Source organism: Rhodamnia argentea, chromosome 2, assembly GCF_020921035.1.
Source record: "Rhodamnia argentea isolate NSW1041297 chromosome 2, ASM2092103v1, whole genome shotgun sequence".
NCBI lineage: Eukaryota > Viridiplantae > Streptophyta > Magnoliopsida > Myrtales > Myrtaceae > Rhodamnia > Rhodamnia argentea.
The window spans coordinates 26,245,939-26,270,805 of NC_063151.1; the positions used below are offsets into that span (position 1 = coordinate 26,245,939).

Consider the following 24,867-nt stretch of genomic DNA (forward strand, 5'->3'; position numbering starts at 1 on the left):
CACGTGCACGAGTGAGAATCCACCCCTCATGTCGGGTCGACAGAATCCGATGGTCCATCCGACGTTGGAAGCCTAGACACAGAATAAGTGCCCCGTCGTGCATTCGATCTGAACAGCCAAAAGGAATGCGAAAGAAGGGGAGAGAGCCGTGTCGTCCTATGATTGGTCAAGGAGACCGCAAGTGCGTGTTTCGAGAGACAGCTGATCCGAATCCCCCAAGGCATTGGGGAAATTTTTACGAAATCAAAAGGACACACGTGTTCGCCTCTGAGCAACTCTAGAAGTAGGAAGCCTCCAGATCCTTCTCTCTCTCTCTCTCTCTCTCTCTCTCTAACTTTGCTGCTTCTCTACACCGCACTTCAGATCCAACTGTTTCACCTGACCCCCCGTCGGCGCACGTTAGCACTAATAATTAACCGCAATTTATAGCAATGGTTCGATCGAGGTTTTCATTCCTTTATAGTATGAGATATACGATGAAACACGTCCGATTCCAATGATTACAATACGTTCCTAGGATTATAAAATTGTTCAAAGATTGGATATTTTCTTTTCTTTTACTCGTCCTTTGCAATAGAATAAGCCGCCTCTTTCCTTGCAATTAATATTTTAACTCTTTAAATTCCTAACGTAAGCGAATATAATACTATTTTCTCGATTCGCTGATTTTAAGAATTGAGACGAGGATGCCTCAATCAAAATTTCAAGCGCTCTAACTTTTAAAAAGACCTGTTGCCTATAATAAATACAAACAATAGTCGCCACAATTTTTAAGGATTTAATTTTTGAAATGCTTGATCAAAAGAACAAAAAACTAAAGTACTGTTTTCTCAACAATATCTTCAAGCTGGAAATTTGTAACATCAAATATGCCTCGACTCCAACTACGATGCGATGTGCCAACTTAAAAGATATGAAATTCCTACGCGAAATTCTTGATACTAATATTTTGATCTTATAATATCGCAGCCTTTTATTTGTTTTATACAAAATATTCAATCTTAAAACTCCAACTCATAAAAATCTCCACATCAGTCTTTTCTTTTCCTTTGAACAAGGAATTGGAAAGTAACAATCGCCCTCTAAATCATATTTTGGCCTTATAATTTCGAAAAAACCACAGACACACACACTCTATAAATAATAAATGATACGCGCTCAAATCTCCTCGTCCTACAGTTGAAACCTCTGTCTCTCTCTGTCCCCCGAGTGAGTGACATGACAATGAAAGACAAAAATAGTTTGGCGCAATTAACGCCATCTCCCGCGCATGTTAGCCACCTGTATATCCCCATCACCTTCACCGTCGCCATCACCAATCATCTCTCCGCTTTCTCTCTCTCTCTCTCTCTCTGTCTCTCTCTCTGGTAAGGCGCCATCCCGCGAAGTCACCGGAAGATCGACCGATCTCTCCTCCTCCGCCGTCTGCCTCGACCGCTGATCTCCTCTGGACCAGCCGCGCATCTCCGAACTTCGGATTCTAGCTCTGTCGTGCGTATTCTGCTGTTTCCAGCGTACATTCCGAGCTTCCTGCTTTTCTGCTTGCGACGCCTAAGGTATCTCCGAGAGCGCGCGTGTTTTTTCGTTGTGAGAAAATGGCGAGCGCTCGCGCTGTTTTCGGCACTCGCTTGTAGGGATATTTGGAGCTCGCGGTCTCTCCGCGGCTCGTCGTTCGTCGCTGAATTTGGAAATCCTGCGGTTAGACTAGGATCGGGCGGAATGCGGTTGTTCTAGATTTGGATCTCAGATCGAATTTTTCACGTGTTCTCGAGCTGCGTACGTACTCGCTTAGAAAATCAGGAGGAGGAGAAAAGAGAGAAGAACGAGGCGACGTGTGTGAGTCTTAATTGTGCTATGTGTGTAGACCTTCCTATTTTGTGCATCCGGGGCTTCATATTTGTGGGCATGCACGTGGTGAGAATGTTTCTTTCGGTATTTGGCGTCTCCGAACTACTCTTGGAAAGTATAGAGTGATGCCTCCGCTGTCCATTCTTCTCTGAACTGATCATTAATTGTTTGGATTTTCTTGAGGTTTCTGGCTCTCTTGCATTCGCTGACTGCGGTAGCTCTGCTAAGACTTTTTGGCTTTGTGACGTTGCAGATGGGCGGGAGCGATTTTACCATGCGAGGGCGTCATGGGGATGCCTTTTCGACGTACAAGCGCACTGTGCTTAGGGATTATGTTGATTTTCAGAAGGATGGCACCTCCGGTTAGCATAAATGTCATTGCTCAAGTGTCAGTCGTTTCATATCAATTGTTAACTGCTTCTCATTTTACCTATGAAACCAAAACCAAAGCTTATCGTCGGTTGAATTTTTGCTTTCCTGCCCTCGATCCGAGGACATTTTTATATTAAAAAATCCATTGAACATGAGCTCCCCACATTTGGCTTGCCACCGATCTTCCTCTGCAACAAGATGAAGATGTCCTGAAACAGAATGAAGAGAACAGATTTATAAATTAAAGCTGACAGAAAGAAAGAAATGAGGGAATATTGCAATGCAGTTTAGGCATGCAGTATTGGTTTATGTGAGTTAATGGCCCCATGAAAACCAGCTGACATGAAGGCGCATCCCCTGAATGTGCCTATTGTTTGGAACTTGCTTTAAGAGATGCCTTTGTCATTTTGGTTATGATCCCATGCCTAGAATGCTGCATTTACTTAATGCATCAGAGAAAAAGTCGTCCCCTGATTCTCATGGTTTAGAATTAAAATGAGCAAGCACCTTAGTACCTTCTACTGATCTGTTGCTTCCATTGGGTTTGTGCAAACAACTACTGATAGCTCAACCAATTTAACATTGTTTCTCAGGACATTTACTAAATGGAGCCAGTAAAGATCTCGGAAACCCTTCATGGAGGCGTTCTTTGCCACATGTCCTCGTAGCAGCTCTTTCTTCCTTCCTGTTCGGTTACCATCTAGGGTGTGCACATGAAGGTCTTGATTGTTGTTTCCTGTTCTGAATTCAACAAGCATAAGAAGAATCACTTTTTTTTCTTTTTTTGGTTATGACATTGCAGGGTAGTTAATGAGACACTAGAGAGCATCTCCTTGGACCTAGGCTTCAGTGGAAATACAATGGCTGAAGGTACTAAAATCAACATGCCGCTGATCTTTGGTACATGCTTGTGAGAAAGTGTATTGACATGCCATGTTTGATTAATTAAGGTCTAGTGGTGAGTACGTGTCTAGGAGGGGCATTTATTGGATCCCTGTTTAGTGGTTGGATTGCGGATGGTGTTGGGCGCCGAAGGGCATTTCAGCTATGTGCCCTGCCCATGATTATTGGGGCCTTAATGAGGTAAACACTTGCAATTCTTCTGCATATTCGCATTGTTTCTATTGTGCGGTTAGAGCCGTCCAAGAATAGTTTGTCTTGTTCATCATGAGGCGAGCACTTTGCTGGTGTAGCCCATATGTTGCAAATAATGTCCTGGTAAGATGTAACCATTTCCTTGTTGGTTTTTTTTCCCCTTATCTGAAGCACATTTGAACTAGGCTTTATTCATGCTGTGGCAGCTATTAATAAATTATATACACTGTGTGTATGTTAACGATGAGTAGCTTCCTACTTCTAGGTACACTCTGATTGGTCACGTTTTGGAAAGTGCTTGATGTGTTCAAGCAACATGGTTTTGAGCCTTTATTTTCAGCTTTTTCGTACAAATTGGCTCATTCACAAGCTAGAGCTTAAATCCAGTGATAAGTTTTCATGACTAAATCTGAAAATAGGTAGTCAAACAAAGTGAATGAACTAATACAGTGCCAAAAGCATATATATTTGAGTACCTTAAACTATAAGTTGGAGTTCTGAATTTCACTCGAATGTGATTTTGCAGTGCCACAACAAATGATTTGTGGGGTATGCTTTTGGGAAGATTATTTGTGGGAACTGGAATGGGTCTTGGCCCTCCTGTTGCTGCTCTATATGTCGCAGAGGTATAATGCACCGACTGCTTCATTATTTTCGGCACTGCCATAAGCGTGTTTCTATTTCTAATTAGTAGAACGACAATAAGATGACAGTACTTTGATTGACTTCTCCCACCTATCTGCCTGAGTTAATTTTGCTTTTACCATAAATAGGTCTCGCCTACTAGTGTAAGGGGTGCTTTTGGGAGCCTCACCCAAATTGCAACTTGTCTTGGATTAATGGGGTCTCTTTTCATTGGAATTCCAGCCAAGGAAATCGCAAGTTGGTATGATATGCCTAAATATAGTGTCCTTGTATGTTTGTGCCCCTGTTATGTAAATATCAGAGTTGAAATTTTTTAGGGTGTTTGAGAGAAGAATGGTGATGGTCATGTTTTGCTTAGGTGGCGAGTTTGCTTTGTGGTGTCCATTATTCCTGCAGTAGCACTTGCTATCTTTATGCAGTTCTGCGCTGAAAGTCCTCATTGGCTTTTTAAGGTATTCTTCTTCTCCCTTTGTAGTGGTCATTGGTTATATTTATAGCTGACCTTTTCTTTTTGGATTATCAGTGATTTTTAAGCTGGTTGAGCAGTTTGAGCTTAATGCAGATCAAACTAGATAGATAATATTTCGACTTTTCCTAATGGTAGTCACATCCCCATTCTACATGCCTCCACAATTATGGGCTAAAATATGAGTGTGCAACATGTAATATGAGCATGGATAAGGCATATCTGCACTAGCACATGCACACATACACACACTCCGTGAATGCAGTCACAGGCAACTGGATAACAATCATACAACTATGAAGAAAGAGGATAGAGGTGACTTTTTCTTTATCAACAAAATGAGTCGTTGTCACATCCATCTCTTCAAATCTTGGTGCTTCTAGACGTCTTTTTTTAGTGCCTCAGTGCATTATGGAATTCATCTGATTCTCATTAATGTTTGGCTTTTTTTGGATGGCGGCTGCATGTAAATTTTTAAGCTGCCTGATACACAAAAGAAACAAAGAAATTTTACTTGACTGCTTATGATCTTGCAGAGAACTTGGTTCTGAGTTATGGAAAATTTTTAAGGGTATGATAGCACTCATCTCTGAGGGAATGCAGATGCATTGATCATGTTTTAGCTGTAGTGTAATGGATTCTTGTTCTGTAAGAATTTGTTTACAATAGATTCCACAGGCTTTGGCGTTGTCAGTAAGTAGTTATTAGCTTATGTGTGGCACAATGTTGTTGCCCTTGGATTGACTTGCTCCTCATGTATTTCCTACTACTTTTCTTCTGTTATTTTTCACTCGAGCTCTTTCCTGCAGTTGAGTTATTGTAGGTGAATCTCAAGACAGTGCTTACAGTGTTCCTGACTTGTTTCAGAGAGGAAGAGCCGCTGAAGCGGAAACTGAATTTGAAAAAATTTTGGGCGGAGTATATGTAAAGTCTGCGATGGCAGAGTTGTCGAAGGCTGACAGAGGAGATGAAGTAGATACCGTAAAACTCTCCGAGTTACTCTACGGTCGCTATTTTAGAAGTATGCCTCTTAATTCTTTTTCCACTTACTCATTATGCTATCTGCATCACTTTGCACTAAGCAGCTTTGTTAATTACCTTGCAGTGATTTTCATTGGGTCTGTCCTTTTTGCCTTACAACAGCTTTCAGGAATAAATGCTGTCTTCTATTTCTCTTCTTCTGTTTTTAAAAATGCTGGCGTACCTTCAGACATTGCAAACATTTGTGTAGGAATATCAAATTTGTCAGGTACACTCCTATACTTTTTGTGAAATACGAAATTGGATCTTGACATACTTCCTCATGCTGCTCGCAAATTAATCAGGGTCAGTCGTAGCAATGATCCTGATGGATAAGTTAGGAAGGAAGGTGCTGCTTCTTGGGAGTTTTATCGGAATGGTGAGTTTGACGGATCCCTTGGGAAGACTGCAATTGTCGTATTTAACATTTCTCACACTTTAGAAAGTGACCCTACTGTGATATTTGAGGTCATTGTATGGGTGGTGGATCATTGGGTGCTGAGTAAAAGTGAGATGATACAATTCCATTAGTAGTTATATCATGATCCAAAACCCTATTTCATGTCTGCTCCTTTGGTTGCATTGGTTCAAGGAGTGTATCTGTTATGGTTGTCCATAGTGAGACACGTGACTGTCTGTGTGCCTTGAGAGTGATTATTGCAAACCTCAAATAACCAGACAATACTAGTTTCTGAACTGATAATTGAATCATTTTGACCTTCGTGATGATTTACATACCATCTGACTTCTACTTTCTTCCTTGGTTGTTCCAGGCAGCGTCATTGGGTATTCAAGTGGCTGCTGCAAGTTCCTTTGCTTCAGGCTCTGTATCATCCTATATGTCAGCTGCTGGCATGCTGCTGTGAGTATCTTCTGAAGTTTGGAGAGGGAAATTTTGAGGAGAACATGATTCAGATGAAGTGATTAGGTTCTGCATAAATTCTGGCAGCATGTAGGGGTTCAAATACTGATTAGTCCTGTAAGATATGGCATAAATTCAGAAGAAATAAATATTATTGTTGCAAATGAAGTGAGAAACTTGCTGTGTGTGGATATTACTTCAAATTGGTTAAACATTAATCTGCATTGGCAGGGTTGTCTTGGCATTCTCTCTTGGTGCTGGTCCAGTCCCTGGTCTGCTGTTGTCAGAAATATTTCCCAGTAGAATCAGGGCCAAGGCAATGGCATTTTGTATGGCTGTGCACTGGGTAATATTTTCTTCTATCTCATGCTTATTCTTCAGTAATTAGTGCTTCACTTTTGATGCCATTTATTTTGATATAGGAGCAAACATCTGACTCCATATCTGTGAGACTTGGGTTTATGTTATGTTTTCGGTTTGGGTGCTTGCCTAAAGTTCATGAGTTGATTCTTTGAAATTGTCAAGTTATAAGCGCATCTCTCAAAATTAAACCATGCCTTGCATCTACAATCTTTTGGATGGATTGGCTAAAATTCTCTATAATGTTAGAGCTGGAGGTCTTGTACTTGAATTCCCACAATCTTATAAATTTCCTCAATTATACTCGAACTGCTTTTTCAGTTGCATGTCAAATCCAAGCCTACACATGACGAGGAGTGATTGAGTATTTAAATATTACATGACATCTTTAAACTTTTAGGTGGGTTGGTATTGGCCCCGCAATATTCTGTAAACTTTATACTCGAAACTTGTAAAATGGCCTATTTGGCCAGGAATCTGGCAAATTTGTGCTGTCTCTGTAAGTCCCGGGTTCTTCCTTGTTGATCATTTAGCTTTAACTCCTGTTCTAGTTACAAGAGCCATTGGTTCCTCTTCTGAGGACATGCTGTAATCAACTTTCTATGCTCTGCAACAACTGGTATCTCGGTGGGCCTGTAGAATAAAGATGTGGCTTAGCCCCCAATATGTTACTACAGTGGGTCATGCCCACATTGATGGCATGATCCCAAGTTTGACAATAGCTGAATTTATGTCTGTCTAGTTCAGGTTAATGAGTCCATCAATTTAAATACCGTCATCTTTTTTCTTTTTCTTTTTGGTTCAATACTTCCATTGATATAGATGTTTTGTTGAGTTATTTCAAACAGTAATTGTTCCACATGAATCATCAGATTGCATAACCTGGTGCAAATTTGCTTCGAGCTTGACTTTCAGATATAATAAATATTGTCAAACTCTTAGGTTAATCCATGGTGGAAGGATAGTAAACCTGTTGCAATTTGCTAACGGCAAATAAAGATGATTGCATTGGTCATGGTAACAAGAACAGACTTTCAAAATACCTTTTTAAATTCGGCAAAAGATTTTTGGATTACATGAGAAGTTCTGATTTGTTATAGACAGAATGGTCATCCTATTGAGCTCCATTTCTGCACCTTGTTTGTCCATTTCACTTGATATTTGTTATTGTTCATGCTATGCCAAAACAATCTACCTATTGTGGTTTTACCCGCTTCCATCGAATTTCATGTTATATGGTAGCCACTGCTAATAGATGTTTCCTTTTTCATCAGGTGATTAACTTTTTTGTTGGCTTGTTGTTCTTGCAATTGCTGGAGCAATTAGGGCCACAGGTCCTATACACAATTTTCGCCACCTTTTGCTTGATAGGGGCGGCTTTTGTAAAGAGGAATGTGGTGGAAACAAAAGGAAAATCACTCCAGGAAATCGAGATTGCTCTTCTTCCCCAAGAATAAAGGTACTTCCAACTGTTTGTGCTTATGCGAGATGGTCAGAAGTATCTTACCACAAGGTGAGTATACTATGCCCATTACATTCATTTGAAAACTACCACGGCGATTATGTTGCTTAATTCTCGGGCTCTGGTTTCAATCCCAGAGATGAGTTGGGTCGAGATGGGCTGCCTTATCAGACGACTATTCTTGCATTGGTTCTGCATCAAAGTAAATGTGGAACTTGAGGAAGTCGCAATCTCCTGCTGATCTTGATGAGAGTATATAACATCGAAGGCGGCATGGGCAACAGTTTTGTATCCATTACTAAAGCGCTAATGTCATTGGTATATACTTGTTCTATGGTGATATGTTCATGTGCACGAACTCATTTTGGTCCTCAAAATCAATAGTTCCTCCTGAGGAGAGATTGCCATATTTATTCACTGCTTCGGCAATTGGCAAAGCTGTTTTGGCCGTCTCAGCCTGCAGTTACTAATCTAGGTGCACATTAAACGCTACCGATCTGATTAAAGAAAGGCTCACTCGAGAGAGAAAATGCCGAAGTCCATCGATGATGGGGCGCGTGTCCTCCAACCTCGAGGTTATTTTCTATCGACCTTGGACTTCAAAAACTACCTTGCTATCCTGATGCAGGTTTAAATGGCGAATCCATGGGTAACAGTTGGAATCGGGAAAGTTGTGATTTTGGCAAAATTTATATGCCGTGTTATTTTCGGCGTATTGTAGTCGAGCAAGGCCAGTCATGAACAGAAGTTTCTGAAATGAACCGGTTTAGGCACATTTGATCCTATTCACTCTGTCATCCTCCAAGTATATTCGGGAATTTGAGAAGTGATTTGCTGGCTTCTACAAATTGAATTAAGGCCGGCAATTTTGACAAGGCTTACAACATAGCTCAAAGCATTGAATTTTTTTACTTTTGATAATTACTCGAGGGGGTATACTCGTAATCCTAAGTTTAAGAGCTTGCTATCTAGATATATGTCGCTCTATGTCAAAATCGGTTTAACAGACAATGTCTTAAAAGCTACATATCTCCTTCATGAGATTATCAAAAGAAAAAAACATATAAAAAAAATGACTAGGTCGGCCAAATGGACTGAATTGGCACAAATACAAAAAGTTTAGGATTGTATTTGTAAAAAAAAAAAAAGTTCATAACTGAATTGGCATAATTACAATAGATTTAAGATTTTTTTTTGATAATTTTCCTTTATTTGGAGGTTACAAAAGTATAATCTCATATCACTTGATTATTACATTTTTCTAGTACATAATATTTATGTGTTTTCCTTCATATATTATTTTAAATTTTTGGATTAGACTTTTTGACAGAGGAAAACATTATTCTCCTATAAGTTTCACTAGGGGTGTGTAAACTGGACCGGACCGGCCCGGACCGGCCGGGTTGGTCCGGTCCTTGAGGTGGATGGTCCGGTCCCCGGTCCCAATAAATGGGACCGGTGCCTGGGTGGTCCGATCCTCGGGTTTCTTGTATTGGGACCGGACCGACCCGCCCCGGACCGGACCGCCAATAATATATAATTATTTATATATAAATATATACAATTGCAAAAAAAGAAATTGAAAACAAAACAGAATAATAAAAGTCAATTGCCCATTTTTTTCCCAACCTTGCACGGTCGCACTCTCCTCCTCAAGACTCTTTTTTTAGTCTTATTTTCCATCTTGTTTTTGGTCATCTTTTCTCTCTGCAGGCTTTTTTGAGTGCGGTTGGTAACGTTTTTATTATGTAATGACTAGATTTGGTATTGAATTCGAACATTTTGGTTAAGTTCGTCGATCATAAAAGTCATAGTGAGTCGCTATGTTTTTACCATGACATAGTTTATTAAGTTGACTAGATTTTCAATAATTAACGGTCATACTGGGCCGGGACCGAGACCGGACCGGGGCCGGCCCGGACCAGGACCGTCGGTCCCGGTTCGGTCCTTGGTCCCGAAAATATGGGGATCGGGACTACGGTCCGATCACCAGTTCCATGCCGAGACCGGACCGGCCCGAACCATGCACACCCCTAAGTTTCACCTCTAAACGTCCCTCGCTAGATCAACCTAAGTTTGGAAACCAAACTCTCTACAAAATCCAATTAAACGACTTATTTTTCTTCTTTTTCCAAACATATTTTTTTTTTCCAAAAATCATCTTCGATATTCATTTCCAACGAAAGCGAAAGACTAAAAAAATGTGTTCTTCCCATGTTTGTAAGAAGCATTTTATGCTATTTCAGTTTTTCTGCTCTAATTAAGATTTACAATACATTTAACATAAAAATTCATTAACAAAGTTAAGCTTTCTTACTCTAATGTGGAAACAAAGGCACCGGTGTTCTTTTCCATGGTTTTCGGACAAACACATCATTTTACTTTTTCTAAAGAAGAGTTGAGAATTTTCGACCAAAAAAGTAAAAAAAAATTGTCAAAAAAGAAAAGAAAAAGAGTTGAGAATAATAAAAAAAAATCGAAAAAGTAAAATAAAATATTTTCCAATAAGCTTTCGGGGTAGAGAGAGTTCATGAAACCACGATCACCCTCGCCAAACTCTTCAGGCATAATCACCATTTACTCCACACATCGTCAGGCGGAAGCAACATAGTCTTGCGAGCTATCAATCAATCGTAAGCACTCGTTCTTCACTGTAGTTCATAGCTGCTCGAAGCTCGCATGTTTCATCAGTGAAGGCGATAGCTTGTTCAATGTGCACTCGTAGTCGTACTCTCTGTCTTTGTCTGCATCAGAACCTACACGAATACACAGGATGCGTGTTGCACTCGAGATTGGGGATTGGCCTTAGGTTCAGTACTGGGTTTCGTTGAATGAGAGAGAGCTCCCGGCTCTGTGGGTTTTTGTTTTTGTTTTTGTTTTTTTTCTTGCGAAGCAGCTGTTTGTTGAATTGCCTGAACCGTGATTGACTCAGCAAATCCAATCTTTTCCCTTTCTGGGGGTATGTTTCTGACCTTTCGTTGTTCAACTGCGGGCTTCTCGAGGAAGCGAATTGAAGATGGAGGGTGAGGATGAGGAAGTGAAGAAGAGACGCATGGTCGAAGCCCGGGCGAGGAACATTAGTCATAACGTGCGCTGCACCGAGTGTGGTAGCCAGTCCATCGAAGATTCTCAAGCTGATATCGCTATTTTATTGAGAAAGGTGATTTTTCCTCTGTTTTGAATTGTAGGTGTTGCTGTATGCATTCTGAGATTAATGTTGTGGTTTCGTAATCCTATTCTAGTTGCTTTTTTTTCTTTTCTTTTTTTTTCTGTCGAAGGCTAGGTGTTCCTCGTTCAGATGCTCTATGAAACGATTTTACACATGACAAGTGGAAGAAGTAATAAAAAACGGAGATGAATCTAAGAGCTTATAATTGTCCTTGCTTTGGTCCTGAGCGCAGGATTATTTCTGAAGATGCTTGCTAAATAAACATGATGAAGGCATGATATATGGAACTTTTTTCTGGTTAGCCTGTATGACGAATTGAGCGGCGTCAATAGAACTGTGTTTTGAAATTCTGTGTGCTGTCTAGGTTTTCCTAATTGGTAAAAGCCTTTTCTTCAACAAATCTCTCTTAGACCTTTGCTAAATTTTTTGCTGTGTAGTTGATCCGCGATGAGATCCAATCTGGCAAAACTGACAAAGAGATTTTTAAGAAGCTTGAGGAGGATTATGGAGAGACGGTTCTTTACACCCCAAAGTTTGATATGCAGACTGCAGCCTTGTGGCTGTCGCCGGTTAGTATAGAAACAACCTGGAAGTGTTATTCTGAATGACTTCCTTTTGCCTGAATTTGTCCATACTGTGACTTGGATCATCCGCTGCAGCTACTAGTGGCAGGTGCTGCTGCTGGGGTATGGGCCTACAATAAGCACAGGCAAAGGACAAACGTTCACATCATGGCTCTTAACCTTGTTAGAGGAGTCCCACTCACGCCAAAGGAGAAGGAAACCATGCTCGATCTTCTCACACCACCTCCCTCCCCACGAGGAGCTCCATCCTCATGGTGGAAGAGGTGGCTTGGCCAATGATTTGTATCATCTCGCTTTGAACTGCTGTCTTTGCAATGGTAGTATGCTTACATTCTCATGGGAAGTCAATTTTAGATTCTTTCTTGTCCAAAGATGAAAGCTGTACTAAAATTGAGTGTATGTTCTCGAAGAATTGGATAGAGGTCTTGCGGGAATTCCGTGAGAGAAGTGGATGGTGTGCGAAAGTATTAGTTCAAGTCTCAGTTTAGTTTTGTGTATGCAATAAAAGTGATCCTCCATATTTGAAGTGTTTTGCCTTTCCAGAGGAACTGTATCTACCAGTTTTAAACAGCTAGCAGGGTTTTCAGACAAACAATCATTGCTTATGGACGGCAAGCAGGAAATAATCCCAACAATTTGGCGTTTTCATTGTAAACAACCAGGAAATGATGCTGGTGAAAGCAATGGAAATTTAGCCAATAAAAAACGACTGAAGTGCTTTGAGTTTATTCAGCTTCACTGTCCCGCAAACTGAAAACTGGCAACATGTGCGTCCTTAAGAAGTTTATTGTATTTGGTCGTTCTTTTTTTTTTTTGTCGGCATTGTGACCCTCTCGCTCCAAGCTGGATTTATCCGCTACGAAGTCTTGATGAAGACACAATATGAAATGTGCTTTAACGAAGAATAGGTTACAGTAAATCACGGGAAAGGGAAATCGGCCTCAACCAAGTTTTCAGGCTTCCGCTCCAACAAATGGCTAAGCTCGAAACCATCGAGGCAGATGGGATGGTGCAGCAACCATCTGGAGTGGTGCAGCAACCGCCTGAGATGATGAGGCAGCAACCGCCTGGCGTGGTGCACCAACCGCCTGGGAGGGTGCAGCAACAGCCCGACATGGTGCAGCAACCGCCTGGTGTAGTGCAGCAACAGCCCGACGTGATGCAGCAACTGCCTGGCATGGTGCGGCAACAGCCCGACATGATGTAGCAAACACCTGGGATGATGCAGCAATCGCCGGACGTGCTAGACAATCTGGATTTGGGAGTACCGTGGACAACTGGGTTGTTTGACTGTTTTCAACATCCAACAAATGGTAAAGTTGGCTAAGACTTCTCCCCGGAAAAATAAAGCAAATCTTTCACTCACCGAACATCTAAGTGCGGAATAGTAGGAAAGAAGTCACCAGGTGGCGGATCACAAATGACATCATTCTTCAACTAATTATGAGGATGACACACTAATCTTTTCTCTGATGAACATTGCAGCCATTATGACAGCATATTTACCATGTGTCACATTTGGTCAGATTGCCGAACTCTTGGATGAAGGAGAAATGAGTAAGTCCTCTCAACTCAGAAACTTTTGTTAGCACATCACATTTGACATCCCATAAGACTCAGATAGATCAAACTTTATCCTGAACTCTTGGCTACTTGATTTGATGAGTGGTTTTTGTAACTGACAAAATACATCGTCAAATTTGGAAATTTCAGATTGTGCATTGGGAAGTTATATTTACTTGGCGATGATGCCGGCCCTGTGTTCTCACTGGCTAATGGGATCAAAGTACAGAGCAAAGCTGAGGATGAAGTACCATCTAGTGGAAGCTCCTTTTCCAGACATGGTTTTTCATATCTACTGCCCCTGTTGTGCACTTGCCCAAGAGTTCCGCGAGCTCAATAACAGAGGCCTTGATCCCTCTCTAGGTATCAAGGGCATCTTTCATTTGAACTCAAAAGCGGCTTTAATACTTCGCTTGATTGATAGATTTCAGTATCCATGGTAATTGTTTCAACTTTGCACATTGCAAGCGTTTTTAGAGCTTCATGAATGTCGCTTGCAGGTTGGAGACAGATAGTTGAGCAGCAAATGGAGAATCCTCCTCCAGATCAATTCATGGCTCGGTGAAGAAACAAAACTAGTCGAAACCAGCAATATATGTTCAATTTTACGTTGTGGAGCCATTTGTCCTGGAAATATCTTCTTGAATGAATGAACTTAAAGATTTTCAGAGTATCTTGAAACCTGTGGTCTTGTAGCCTTGTGCAAAACAGAGAACTAATCAATGTTTATGATCGAATTCCTTTTTGTACTTGTACGGAAAACATGTGAGCTCCTATTCACGGGAACTCCTCAAACTTGGCCTTCAGAAAGACCCATTTAATGATGATATGAGGAAGTGAATATAGGTATGAAAGCTTAACAAAAAACTTAAACATAAACTAGAGCAGCCGAACCTCTGACCCTAGCACAGTCCGTTTCTTTATATCCTGAATATATCTGCGCAGCATCGACGATTAAATCTCTGTTGTTGAGAGAATATGTGTATTCCTAAGTAATCATTTGAGCCAGTGCAAAAGATTATCATTTGTATCGCCCGTCTTTCTTCGGGAAGTTTATCAATGTGTATTGTGGCAAATTGTTATGTCTGAGTAAATTCTATACGTGCTCTAAAGAGATGAATACATAGCAAACTTCAGACTTTTGGCCTTTTCTCTGTTTTGGGTCAGTACATCTGCCCTTTCTCTCGGAAAATCAGGACTTTATTAATCTGTAGATTCAAATCTTGCAGCAGAGCAATCATGTATACCATCAACCTCTGCTGAAAAAAAAAACTTGATCAAGTGCCCAGAAATCATACACCTAGAGCTTTGACCTTCTCCAGTGTTGGGTGTCAGAAACCTGGATAAGATTTTTCTGTTTTAACTTCAGGAAACATGAGTTTTACTTCATTGCTTCCCTTTAAGTATAACTCTTCTTTTGAAGAGGTTTGTCTTTTCTTGATGATTCTGCTCTAACCATTGAATGTTCGTGGCATTGACTTCAGTTTTCTATTTAAGATTGGAGGATGAAAGAGACTTGGGAGAAAGATCCTGGTATTCAAATGTTGATGCCTTTCCTGGGAAGCACAGTGTCATCCTGGATGTTTTTGCCCGTCCGTAGTTATTACCCCTGGGACACAGCCTTTAGGACTGTTGCTACGACAACCCAAAGAACGGTAAGTTTCAGGAAAACATCTTGTTTCGATGTGTTCACTTACGCGTGTGAATGTTCCATCTTTGCGTCTAGTTAGATTGATCTTATCTGCTGCCACATTTCGATTTTCTCAAGGTGTCAGTGGTGAACTCCGACATTCCGGCATTCCTCCTCAAAAAAACTGAAAAGAAATATAAAAAAAAAAAAAGTGGAGAAAGCCAATCTCCATTCATCTTATCCGGGCTCCTGATAACAGAATCTTGACCTGGATATGTTTTCGGCTGCAATTTTGACAGCAATTTGCCCTTGCTTGATGCTCAGACTAAATGCCGGATTCTCGAGCGAGGAAAAACCCGTGACCCCTTGATGTTTCGTGAGTGTTGGCTGACAACTTCACGTCAACGTCGTTATTGAATTTTATGTTCCATTCTCTATGGTAAGCTTCTTCCTAATCAGGTTAATTCAGGAAATGCAGCAAGTTTTCTGGCCAGTTTCATATATACCTTGCAATGGTCCCCTGCTTGTGCTCGCAACACATATTAGCAGCGCGGAAAAAAAATGAGGGATGGACTCGGTTTAGAAGGAGCTCCATGCGATGATGCCACGACTCATCTCTTTGCCATTGTTGCGCTCTCTGTCAAGTAAGGAGCCGAGTGGTCCGACTCCAAGCCAGCCAAACTGAAGCGATCAGTGGTCCGATTTCGTTTCAGTGGCTCGATTGATATGCTGCAGTGTCTGCAATGTGCAGTGGAGATAAAGTAGTATCGGTAGAGGGCATGATAAGTTAGTCTTAAGACAAGTCCTGCATTATTCCACATTTACCTGTTTGTGTTGAATTGTGAAACATCAGAAATGTGAAGCATAACCCTGTTTCACTCATCAAGATTATTCGATATATTCTGATGAACCTTCAGAAGGTAGATTATCATTACGTCCATCCATGGATTTGGATTTTCAGTCAACTCGCTAATCTGGACAGCAGAGGGTGACTACTCTCTTGAAAGGTTGTAAAATGGTTGTAGCTACAGATAGCAAGTCGAAGTACGCTTTAAGTTTGATTGAGATGCTCTTTGGCAACTAGCAAAATCTCATGGTGTAAGGCAACAGAAATAAGAGTCTTAAGAGGCCTTTGCCGAACAAAATTGCAGATAAAGTTGCACCATTTTCGCTAACAAAAATGAAGCCCAGGATGAAGTTCAACTCTGCCATTCAATTTTCTTGCTTAAGACTGTAAAAAGGTGCAGGAGATCCCGTCTGATCTCTGTTCTTTTCACTCTTGACAGCCATTATGACTGCTCTCTTTCCTGGTGTAACGTTCGGTCGGGTTGTCGAAGTGCTCGACGAGGGAGGATCAACAAGTAAGGCCTCATTGTCCTTTTACCTTGGATTGTCAACTCTCATTACTCCAGTTTCCATACTGAAATGTGCTCCCTTTCCTTAATCTCTCACTGTTCTTGTCCTATCTTACAATTTGTCGAGTTCTGGTCTCTTTGCCCTTCACTAACCACGACAGTTCGAACTCGTTTTAGTCCTTTCACCGGTGAAATGCAGGAGGTGTGGTGTTCTGGTCTTCTCTTTACCTTGTGATAATGCCTCTCCTCTGCTTTGAGTGGATGATAAGCTCAAAGAGTACAGAGAGCTCAAGAATGAAGGGCTTGATCCTGCTCTAGGTATGATGTGTCGACTATGCCTTCCTTCATCTCCAGAACATTCAAGTACATTCTGGAATAGGATTATATTAAACGAAGTCATCAATCTTACATCCGGACATAACCATATATCTTGAAAAACACACCAGTATTGCTTAGACAATCTTGGTATGATGTATGCTAAGGCACAATGTTTGATAGGGGACATTTAGAAAAATCTTGGTATCGCTAGTATTGCTTCGACAATCTTGCATTTAAAGGATCTAGATTTCCAGATTCTGTTGCTGCGCAAACAAAGATAAGATGCTTATTGCTAATACGAAACATCTCCATATGAATTTTTCGACAGAAAAGAAAAGAAAGATGTTTTCTACACATTGAAGTAGTGCTAATTTTGGAATAATTCGATACGGCAGGGAGGGCGCTCTACTTTGTAGAGGATGTAAAGGGCGTGGTCACACGAACCGAACAGCATCGCCTCCTCCAGATCAGTTCATGACTCGGAGAACGAAAGATATCCGATCCGATCCCGATCAAAGCTGAGCCAAGTTTGTTTCTGTCCTACATTTTGTTGGGTCTGATTCAAAATGCACCTTTCTTGATTGCTTAGTTTCTTCACCACGGAAGTACAGAGTGCAAACGATGACTGAGCTCAAGAATCACGTGATGGTCTTTTCTGAACCTGCAAGAATTATTGCGAAGTCGGCTTGAGATGTTGACCAGAATGTTAACGTTGTGATGATGATAAATGTTTAATAAAGGACGGAGCTTTCAATAAGCCATTGTCTGCTTTATTAATTGGCCGTCTATGCCGGACGACTCTGGACCCGACCTTCACGACAGCAACCCTCACATGATTTCTTAGGCTCCAGTCGCGGAAAATGAATGATTGGAATACATTTTCCTAAATAATATCGCCTCAATCGGTTAATAAGATTAATAAGCAAAGAATATTTTCATCGTTAAATAATTTTAGACATAAATTATTATCGATATTTAGTATATTATTTCATCGTGCAATCATAATCTGAGTGTCGGTCAAGTTTTCATCGTACATACGTAAGTAGGTATCTAGAGTTGTTAATCGCAAATTGTGCATATTTTAATTTATTGCAAGAGCAGATAGCATTTACATATGTCGATGTCTTCTAGAGAGAAATACAGAGAGGGAGATGGAAGACGACGACCTCTGCAATGGCGTCCTGAAGAAGCGCGAATTTGAACTCCTGACTCTGCAAGGCCTTCGAGTTGTCCGCGCCTGGAAGGGCTCCTTCCTCTGCACCTTCGCCGTCCCCGCTCGCTTATCGGTAATCTCACCAGATTCAAATTTCGCTCTTGCTGTTCGGCCCATCAATCCGCCGCTTTCTTCTTCGTCATGGTTATCGAAATTGATCTTTCTCGCGGAGAGCGCGCGGCGACGCATTCAGGACAGGGATGGGAACTGGCACGTGGGAGCGATGGCGATGCTGATCGACGATGTTGGGGAGGTCGCATACTCCGCCACCGGCACCGACAACTTTCCCTTTTTGTGCACGAGCGCAGATTTCGTTGCTTGCATACCAACATAAGGATTCATTAAGCTTACTAATGTTAGAAATGAAGTGGGAAACACATGGAGGGACGACGAGAGAAATCTCGCTACAAACATCATGTTCTACGTCCTCCTTTTCGGCCCAAAGATGTCCTAATCCTCGAGGAGAAGATAAATATATAGCTATTCGCTACGACAGGAGGCGGCTCTACTTTGTAGGATGGGAGGGGCGTTGTCGCACGGAAGGCCGGAGACAAAATGGGGGGTCGCCGGACGGCGGCGCCTCCTCCTCCAAACCAATCTATGACTCGGCGACCGAACGATATCCGATCCCAAATCGAAGCTGACCCAAGTTTTTGTTCCATCCTACATCTCGGCTTGATTGTTTTAATCAAGGATGGAGCTTTCAATCAGCCATTGTCTGCTTAATTAATTTGCCGTCTATGGTGGACGTACTCCGGACCCGACCTTCACGACAGCAACCCCGCGTTTCATCTTCCCTAATTTAAAATCTTCTAACCGGCTTTTTTTTTTTTAAAGAAAAAGATATGGAACCCATTTTGAGAATTTTTAACTTTAACTATATATCATATAAGATCGTAATTTTTTTTTTCTAAATAAGGTAAAACTAGCGACATTTTTCTCTTCGAAATAACGAAAAAGCGATCTCATGAAATTTTACATATCGAAACGCTAGAAGTCTCTAAACTTTTGGGTCGTGGTTGGCGGGATGAAAATGGCATATGATTGCCTACCGTTCTCAAGATATCATCACGTGACGTACTATTTTTCTTAATATCTAGAGATAGAGGGTGAGGAGACGTGGCTAATATTGGAAAGTATTTCATACTCCATATCGATAGAAAAGCACGAGAAGTGACGAATCTTAACAGTTAAGAAAGCCATGTACCAATTGAGTCCGTATCTTTGGTTTATACAGATGACCTGCACGCCAATCTGGGGGACGTGACGCGTCATTTTCCATACGCTTTATGGGCCGCCCCCGACCTCGACTACGGTTGAAACTTATGGGCGACGAAACCGATGCCAATGAATCTGCCTGAAGACCAATAATCTAAGCATCGCTCAAGTTTTAATAAGGCATAAATAGGTAACTAAAGTTATTAACCTTAATAGTAATAGTATAAACGGTATGTTATTTTCTCAAGATAAGTCATATCCGCACATACGTACAGTGTACGCCTGTGCGTATATCTTATTACGAAAAGAGAGAGCATTTTACATACAGCGATGTCTTCTGAGCGAGAGAGAGAGAGAGAGAGAGAGAGATGGAAGACGAGGGCGATGAGGTAGAGAGAACCGTGCGATGGCTGGAAGACCTCTCCAATGGCGTCCTGAAGCGCGAATTCGACTTCCTGACTCTGCAAGGCCTCCGAGTTGTCCGCGCCCGGAAGGACTCCTTCCTCTGCACCTTCGTCGTCCCCGATCGCCTGTCGGTAATCCACCCAACCTCAGTTTCAGTCTCGCTGCTCACCAAATCCAAATCCATCACTCGCGACATCGAGATTGATCCTTTCTCTACTTGACATGGACACGATCGCGCGCGCGCAGGACAGCGATGGGAATTGGCACGTGGGAGCGATGGCGACCCTGATCGACGACGTCGGGGCTGCGACGGTGTACTGCGCCGCCGGCGACGTCAAGGCCACCCTTGACTTCTGCGTCTCCTACCTTTCCCCTGCGAAGATCCAAGTACAATCTCTCTCTCGCTCTCTCTCTCTCTCTCTCTCTCTCTCTCTCCCCGTCGATTACTTGCAACGGTTGGCGTCTTCCAGGCGCCAAAATGCCGTTTGGTGATATTCGAAATTTTCCATAAATAGTTGAAGATAGGAGAAACGATAATTTCCCAAATGTCAATTTTCCAAAAGACAGAAAGGGAAACCAAAAGAGGGAAAAAAAAATGGAGATGACACATGGGAACAACAATTGGAGCTTGTGTGCGTGGCAGGAAGAAGTGGAGATAGAGTCAAAGGTGGTAGGAGCAGGGTCAAAGGGAAAGCTGGCGTTGGTGGTGGTGGAAGTGAGGAGGAAAGCCGATGGCAAGTTGATTGCCTTGGCTAAGCAGTGGTTCGCTTCTGTCAATTTGACTGGCGATCAGCTCGGCAGCAAGCTCTGATCGCTTGCATGAGATGGGACGATTTGCGTGCATCCGCGCCGGGTACTCCGTGCTATTTTCGAAACTCGAAACTTCTGCGAAGTGTTTCGACAACTTCTTTTTCCGTGGCTCGCTCTTGATCTCCTCGGAGTTACTAACTAGTGAACAAGCCATGCTTTTGCAGCTCTTTTTTCTTTCTTTCTTTCTTTCTTTCGTATGGTTGAAATTTTCGCTATATTGTGCATCTAGTTATTGTGCACGCGTTGATGATTGAAACAACATTTATAAGATGATTGTTTCTTGCTAGAATTGGGAAAACTAGAGTTTCTTTCTCTTCGTTCGGATCAATTCCTCGTTAGTCTGCCATAATTTTATGAGACTCCCCACGATGAACGACACTAGATAATGCACATATGAACTTTGGTAAGATGAGGTTTGACCATGCCATTGACTTCATGTTTGGAACACAAATGTGGTGAAGCAAGATAACAAACAACATGATCGAGCCATGTCCTCTTAAGTGAAAAGGAAATTAATGATTATCCGGAAAACAATTAACCCATTACTTACCAAACCCAACTTGAAGTGGGCTGAGGTGTGAAAACAGTGTTTGCTTGAACACCTTCATTCTAATGCAGTGTATAATTACTTTGTGGGAGAATTTTGCCTCGTTCTTCAGCCGCCACCAACTCAATCGAAGCTCTTCCGTCTGAACTTTTTAAGAATGGCACAATGCAAGCATGTTCTGCACCCCTCATTGCCTCTGCCCACTTCTGTGAATCTTCCTCACCATTGCCTTTGTGCATGCATGAGGCCACTAGCCAAAAACTTAAGTGAACTTGGAGAGCAGAAAGAAACTGTTCCTTAATATTCACTGTCAGAGCTGAGACTGGGACTTCAATTTGTCTGTGAAGTCTAATGAAGGATCAAGTTTATTTTCCCACTAAGCAGATATCTGCCCATGATAGAAGTCTCCATCTTATAATTTCCAAATGCCAAAACAGCAAATGGCCAGGCCAGTAACTCCGGCCTTGGCCAGAAGAAAAATTAACCTATAATGGGATCTGACATTGCTTGTCAACACCCAGCACAAGTCAAAGCACCAAATACTCATCTTAGATACACTAAAAACAAAAAAATACAATCTTTTGAAATCACACATAAGTCCTATGCACCAGAGATCTGTACCCTGGATTCCTCGATCGTAGCATTGGTAGTCAGTCCACCCCCGCAGCTGATTGATATGATCCAGCTGCATCACTCTACATGCATCTCCAAAAAATCACCGCAAGCACTATACAATCTATGTTTTCAGAGTCTTTGGATAGTGAATTTTACACTGTCAATCCTTGCAAAATGATTATTTTGATCCAGAACTGCATGACAAAGTCCCCCTATTACTTGAGATCAGAATCCTCCTTTCCTTCCTCTCTTTCATCTAACTCATCCTTAAGTTTCTTCTCTACTTTCCGCACTTCTAGTTCCTTCCTGGAGCCGATCTCCTGTTCTTGGACATTCTTGCCGCTGCTCGCGCAGGGCCCATAAATCCAACTACAGAACAGGAAATAAAATATGTTCACCAGACTCATGATGGAGAGGAGCCAGTAGTAATTGTCATAGCGACCCTCGTTTATATTACTCGATACCCAGCTTTTTCTCGTCGTTCCGGAGGTGAGACCGTCCACAGCGCTCACTATAGCACTTGCTAACAAGTTTGCCACGGCCATCCCCAGGCCAAACATGGAAGCTGCAATACTAGACATGGATCTAGGGAATTCGGAATAGTAGAACTCGGTTTGGCCTACCGCGGTGAAAGCTTCGGCAAACCCATTCAGACAATACTGTGGCACGAGCCACATCGCGGACATTCCAACCACTGCATGTGGATTTTCTCGCAACCCTTCTTGTAAAGCTCTTTTCCTTCGAACGTGCTCGACTATTGCTGAAACAACCATGGCCATACAGGATATGAGTAGCCCCATTCCCATCCGCAGTTTCACACCGAGACGAACTGGCTTTCCCCTGACTTTGGACGCTAAGGGAAGGAGACCACGATCATACAGGATGACCCATATCGTGAGCGTGATGATCGTGAACGTACCAAAAGATCCTGCTGGGATTTGGAAGCTCGAAGTAATGTGTCGGTCCATGGAGCTTGCTTGGAGCAACGGGAAAGAGGTTTGGCTAACATTGATCGAGAGCATGATCCCAGTTGACCAGAGTGGCATGACCTTAATCAGTGCTTTCAGCTCTTCCACTTGTTGGACCGTGCACAAACTCCAGGGATTGGAAGCCAAACCATCTGGAGTTATATCATTTTCTGGATCCTTAACCATGCATGCTTTGTTCAAAAACCTGCAATTATATAGTTAAACGTGTTCACTTCACTTCACTTCACATGACTTTGAGACGCTGGCTTTTTTGAGAAGTTACCTTAGTTTATCGGTTGGCAGAACAGACTCCGAACCCTTCTTCTGATGGTAGCAGTGGAAGCCATCTAATTCCTGGCTGGGAAAAAGGAGTTTCCTGTTCTTGTAGGCAACTACGATTACTTGCGCAAACCCAGTGAACAAGCTCTTGTTCGCCTTCTGCTTAACGTAAAAAGGAGAAGCGAGCACGAACAAGAACGCCGAGAAAAACATGAGAATAGCGGGAATCCCGAAACCGACCTTCCACCCTAAGTGATCTTGTGTATAAACTATGCCCGTCAAGGCAACGAGGACGGAAAGAAAGGCTGAGGCATAGTACAAATTGAAGTAACTCTCTAGGACCCTCTTGTTATTCGGGTTTTCTCTTCGGTCCACTTGATCAGCACCGAATGCTAATGAACAGGGTCGGATCCCTCCGGCTCCGATGGATATGAGGGCGAAGGCTGAGATCAGAAGGATCATTTGGGGTGTGCTCGAGGATTCGCAAGTTCTTGCGGACTGGTCGCAAGGAGGAGGCCTTGCCTGTGGTATCATTGCTGTTAACCACAATAATGTCATTCCCTACAATTTGTGTGAGTGTACTTCAGTTGATGATGTTGTTTCTCTCCGAATAAATGAAGGAGAAGCAAGGTTGATTTTTCTATGAAAAAACCAACCAAATTCTTTCTGCCAAAATCATCAGACACCAATTCCTAAAGTAAAACTTTGGATCTGCACTGACTTTTACCAAGATGCTGACGATTAAAGTTGATCTTTGACCACATGACATTATTTGCTGCTAAATTTCTTACTCTAGCTCTATCCTAATCGAAGTCTTTCAACTTTTTAGGCCCACCAGAAAGCAGAGGACATTAACAGCAACACTGATTGGGACATAATTGAGAAAGCCACCATAAAGTGATAAAGTCGAAGCTCTCTGCATCTGGAAGAAGGATGCTAAAAAGCAAAAGCAAGAAAGTGACATTTGACAAAGAGTATCGGAAGCCAAATAATTAAAGCCACCACCTCCAAATTATTTCCAGATCTGATAGTGAAACAGAGGTATCTTCACAAACTCGAGGTGAGACCGGAATATGCACAATGCCTAAGCAAGTTAAACCAAGAAAATTTAAGCGAAGTTGACCGTGGTTAATTACCGAGAGACTGCAGATGGAGCCCAAAGCAATGGTGAGGAATCGACCCAGATAAGAATCGGCAATGAAAGCCCCAAGAAGCGGCATGAAATTAGTAGCAGCTGACCAGAAGAAGATCAAGTTCGTCCCTTTGGCCACTCCGAAATGGTAGTCCCTCATCAAGTAGAGTATCATGTTGGGCAAGAGCCCGTAGCTGGCCACCTTCTCAAACGCTTCGTTTGCTGCGATCAAAAATCGACTCGAGACTCAACATTTCGAGCACGAGAAGGACCCAACAACAACAACGACAAAAACAACAGAAAGAGGAAATCAAGAACCGCACAGATCACAGCAATGCAGTAGTACTTAACCTATGATGAAGGGCATGGTAATGAGGCCACCCTTGGCTGGCTCTGGAGCTTCTTCTTCTGGGCGATTCATCTCCTTTCTTCTCGAGATGCAATACAGAAGCAAGCAAGTTGGTTTCTTGTTCGGAGCCCGAAGTGGGTTGGCTTCTCGTTCTGGCACTGAATATAAAGATCACAGAGAGGTCTATAGATGGCAAAACATGTGCAGGAAAAAAGTCTTTTTCTTCCTTCTTTTTCTCCTCCTCAGTGTCAGTGGGGCTTGCCAGAGAGAGAGAGAGAGAGATGACTTTGCGTGTGAAAAAGAGCAGATGAATAAATGACATGCACGTAAAACAAGAATAATTTTTGGGTACTAGAAAGTAGAAGCAGACTATAATTTCAGTGCAGGGCATAGTGTGGGGGGCGCTCAGGTCAGGCTGATTGGACAAGCAGGAGGTGGTGGCCGATACGATCGGTCGGTGACTCGGTGCTAACTTGTCCTGGCCGTGTTGTTTTGGCGTGGCGAGCAATCCATTTCTGCAGAGAAGATCTCAATGCATCCCTCAAAAATTCCAAGCAATTATTGCGAGAGATGAGCCAGAGC

At 42.2% G+C, this 24,867-nt stretch overlaps 5 protein-coding genes across 12 annotated transcripts; 4 read left to right on the plus strand and 1 right to left on the minus strand.

The window, feature by feature from the left end:
* Positions 1-1,311: 1,311 nt before the first annotated feature.
* Positions 1,312-8,567, plus strand: LOC115737404 (probable plastidic glucose transporter 3). Of its 4 annotated transcripts, none has more exons than XM_048274118.1 (15): positions 1,312-1,491; positions 2,102-2,201; positions 2,814-2,925; positions 3,023-3,090; positions 3,171-3,303; positions 3,842-3,941; positions 4,089-4,201; positions 4,319-4,412; positions 5,294-5,447; positions 5,532-5,675; positions 5,752-5,825; positions 6,220-6,308; positions 6,540-6,654; positions 7,943-8,181; positions 8,279-8,567. In XM_048274118.1, the coding sequence occupies exons 2-14, from the start codon at positions 2,102-2,104 to the stop codon at positions 8,123-8,125; spliced, it is 1,479 nt and encodes a 492-aa protein (XP_048130075.1). In that variant the 5' UTR covers positions 1,312-1,491; the 3' UTR covers positions 8,126-8,181; positions 8,279-8,567. The 4 variants fall into 4 exon arrangements, with proteins under 4 accessions (XP_048130075.1, XP_048130074.1, XP_048130073.1 ...); XM_048274117.1 differs by having other exon boundaries at positions 1,314-1,491; positions 2,102-2,210; positions 8,268-8,567; XM_048274116.1 differs by having other exon boundaries at positions 1,314-1,491; positions 2,102-2,210.
* Positions 8,568-10,642: 2,075 nt separating this feature from the next.
* Positions 10,643-12,409, plus strand: LOC115737405 (cytochrome c-type biogenesis CcmH-like mitochondrial protein). Of its 4 annotated transcripts, none has more exons than XM_030669516.2 (4): positions 10,643-10,763; positions 11,137-11,290; positions 11,737-11,868; positions 11,959-12,409. In XM_030669516.2, exons 2-4 carry the CDS (start codon positions 11,147-11,149, stop codon positions 12,160-12,162), a joined length of 480 nt encoding a protein of 159 aa, XP_030525376.1. In that variant the 5' UTR covers positions 10,643-10,763; positions 11,137-11,146; the 3' UTR covers positions 12,163-12,409. The 4 variants fall into 4 exon arrangements, with proteins under 4 accessions (XP_030525376.1, XP_030525379.1, XP_030525377.1 ...); XM_030669519.2 differs by having other exon boundaries at positions 10,654-10,941; positions 11,125-11,290; XM_030669517.2 differs by having other exon boundaries at positions 10,654-10,765; positions 11,125-11,290.
* A 511-nt stretch (positions 12,410-12,920) lies between these two features.
* LOC115737406 (protein PLANT CADMIUM RESISTANCE 8-like) lies at positions 12,921-14,214 on the plus strand. The gene is made up of 4 exons (XM_030669523.2): positions 12,921-13,196; positions 13,369-13,440; positions 13,597-13,809; positions 13,947-14,214. The coding sequence occupies exons 1-4, from the start codon at positions 13,103-13,105 to the stop codon at positions 14,009-14,011; spliced, it is 444 nt and encodes a 147-aa protein (XP_030525383.1). The 5' UTR covers positions 12,921-13,102; the 3' UTR covers positions 14,012-14,214.
* A 5,317-nt stretch (positions 14,215-19,531) lies between these two features.
* LOC115737529 lies at positions 19,532-20,396 on the plus strand. Its single transcript, XM_030669691.2, has 3 exons — positions 19,532-19,716; positions 19,832-19,972; positions 20,229-20,396. The coding sequence occupies exons 1-3, from the start codon at positions 19,549-19,551 to the stop codon at positions 20,394-20,396; spliced, it is 477 nt and encodes a 158-aa protein (XP_030525551.1). The 5' UTR covers positions 19,532-19,548.
* Positions 20,397-21,214: 818 nt separating this feature from the next.
* LOC115737486 (protein NRT1/ PTR FAMILY 1.2-like) lies at positions 21,215-24,614 on the minus strand. Of its 2 annotated transcripts, none has more exons than XM_048275082.1 (4): positions 24,260-24,614; positions 23,941-24,158; positions 22,809-23,365; positions 21,215-22,730 (listed from the first exon to the last, which is right to left on the minus strand). In XM_048275082.1, the coding sequence occupies exons 2-4, from the start codon at positions 24,109-24,111 to the stop codon at positions 21,773-21,775; spliced, it is 1,686 nt and encodes a 561-aa protein (XP_048131039.1). In that variant the 5' UTR covers positions 24,112-24,158; positions 24,260-24,614; the 3' UTR covers positions 21,215-21,772. The 2 variants fall into 2 exon arrangements, with proteins under 2 accessions (XP_048131039.1, XP_030525482.2); XM_030669622.2 differs by having other exon boundaries at positions 24,288-24,611.
* Between the last annotated feature and the right edge of the window lie 253 nt (positions 24,615-24,867).

What these genes read in the sequence shown, in the direction of transcription:
- LOC115737404 (XM_048274117.1), top strand. Translation starts at nt 2,102, where the DNA reads ATGGGCGGGAGCGATTTTACCATGCGAGGGCGTCATGGGGATGCCTTT. An exon ending in TCAGAAGGATGGCACCTCCG is followed by an intron (nt 2,211 to 2,813) that starts GTTAGCATAAAT and finishes ATTGTTTCTCAG; the next exon opens with GACATTTACTAAATGGAGCC. An exon ending in TTTGTATGGCTGTGCACTGG is followed by an intron (nt 6,655 to 7,942) that starts GTAATATTTTCT and finishes CTTTTTCATCAG; the next exon opens with GTGATTAACTTTTTTGTTGG.
- LOC115737405 (XM_030669516.2), top strand. Translation starts at nt 11,147, where the DNA reads ATGGAGGGTGAGGATGAGGAAGTGAAGAAGAGACGCATGGTCGAAGCC. An exon ending in TCGCTATTTTATTGAGAAAG is followed by an intron (nt 11,291 to 11,736) that starts GTGATTTTTCCT and finishes TTTGCTGTGTAG; the next exon opens with TTGATCCGCGATGAGATCCA. An exon ending in CAGCCTTGTGGCTGTCGCCG is followed by an intron (nt 11,869 to 11,958) that starts GTTAGTATAGAA and finishes CATCCGCTGCAG; the next exon opens with CTACTAGTGGCAGGTGCTGC.
- LOC115737406 (XM_030669523.2), top strand. Translation starts at nt 13,103, where the DNA reads ATGATGCAGCAATCGCCGGACGTGCTAGACAATCTGGATTTGGGAGTA. An exon ending in CTTGGATGAAGGAGAAATGA is followed by an intron (nt 13,441 to 13,596) that starts GTAAGTCCTCTC and finishes TGGAAATTTCAG; the next exon opens with ATTGTGCATTGGGAAGTTAT. An exon ending in AGGCCTTGATCCCTCTCTAG is followed by an intron (nt 13,810 to 13,946) that starts GTATCAAGGGCA and finishes TGTCGCTTGCAG; the next exon opens with GTTGGAGACAGATAGTTGAG.
- LOC115737529 (XM_030669691.2), top strand. Translation starts at nt 19,549, where the DNA reads ATGGAAGACGAGGGCGATGAGGTAGAGAGAACCGTGCGATGGCTGGAA. An exon ending in TCGTCCCCGATCGCCTGTCG is followed by an intron (nt 19,717 to 19,831) that starts GTAATCCACCCA and finishes GCGCGCGCGCAG; the next exon opens with GACAGCGATGGGAATTGGCA. An exon ending in TTTCCCCTGCGAAGATCCAA is followed by an intron (nt 19,973 to 20,228) that starts GTACAATCTCTC and finishes TGTGCGTGGCAG; the next exon opens with GAAGAAGTGGAGATAGAGTC.
- LOC115737486 (XM_030669622.2), bottom strand. Translation starts at nt 24,357, where the DNA reads ATGAATCGCCCAGAAGAAGAAGCTCCAGAGCCAGCCAAGGGTGGCCTC. An exon ending in GCTCCATCTGCAGTCTCTCG is followed by an intron (nt 23,366 to 23,940) that starts GTAATTAACCAC and finishes CACAAATTGTAG; the next exon opens with GGAATGACATTATTGTGGTT. An exon ending in CTGCCAACCGATAAACTAAG is followed by an intron (nt 22,731 to 22,808) that starts GTAACTTCTCAA and finishes ATATAATTGCAG; the next exon opens with GTTTTTGAACAAAGCATGCA.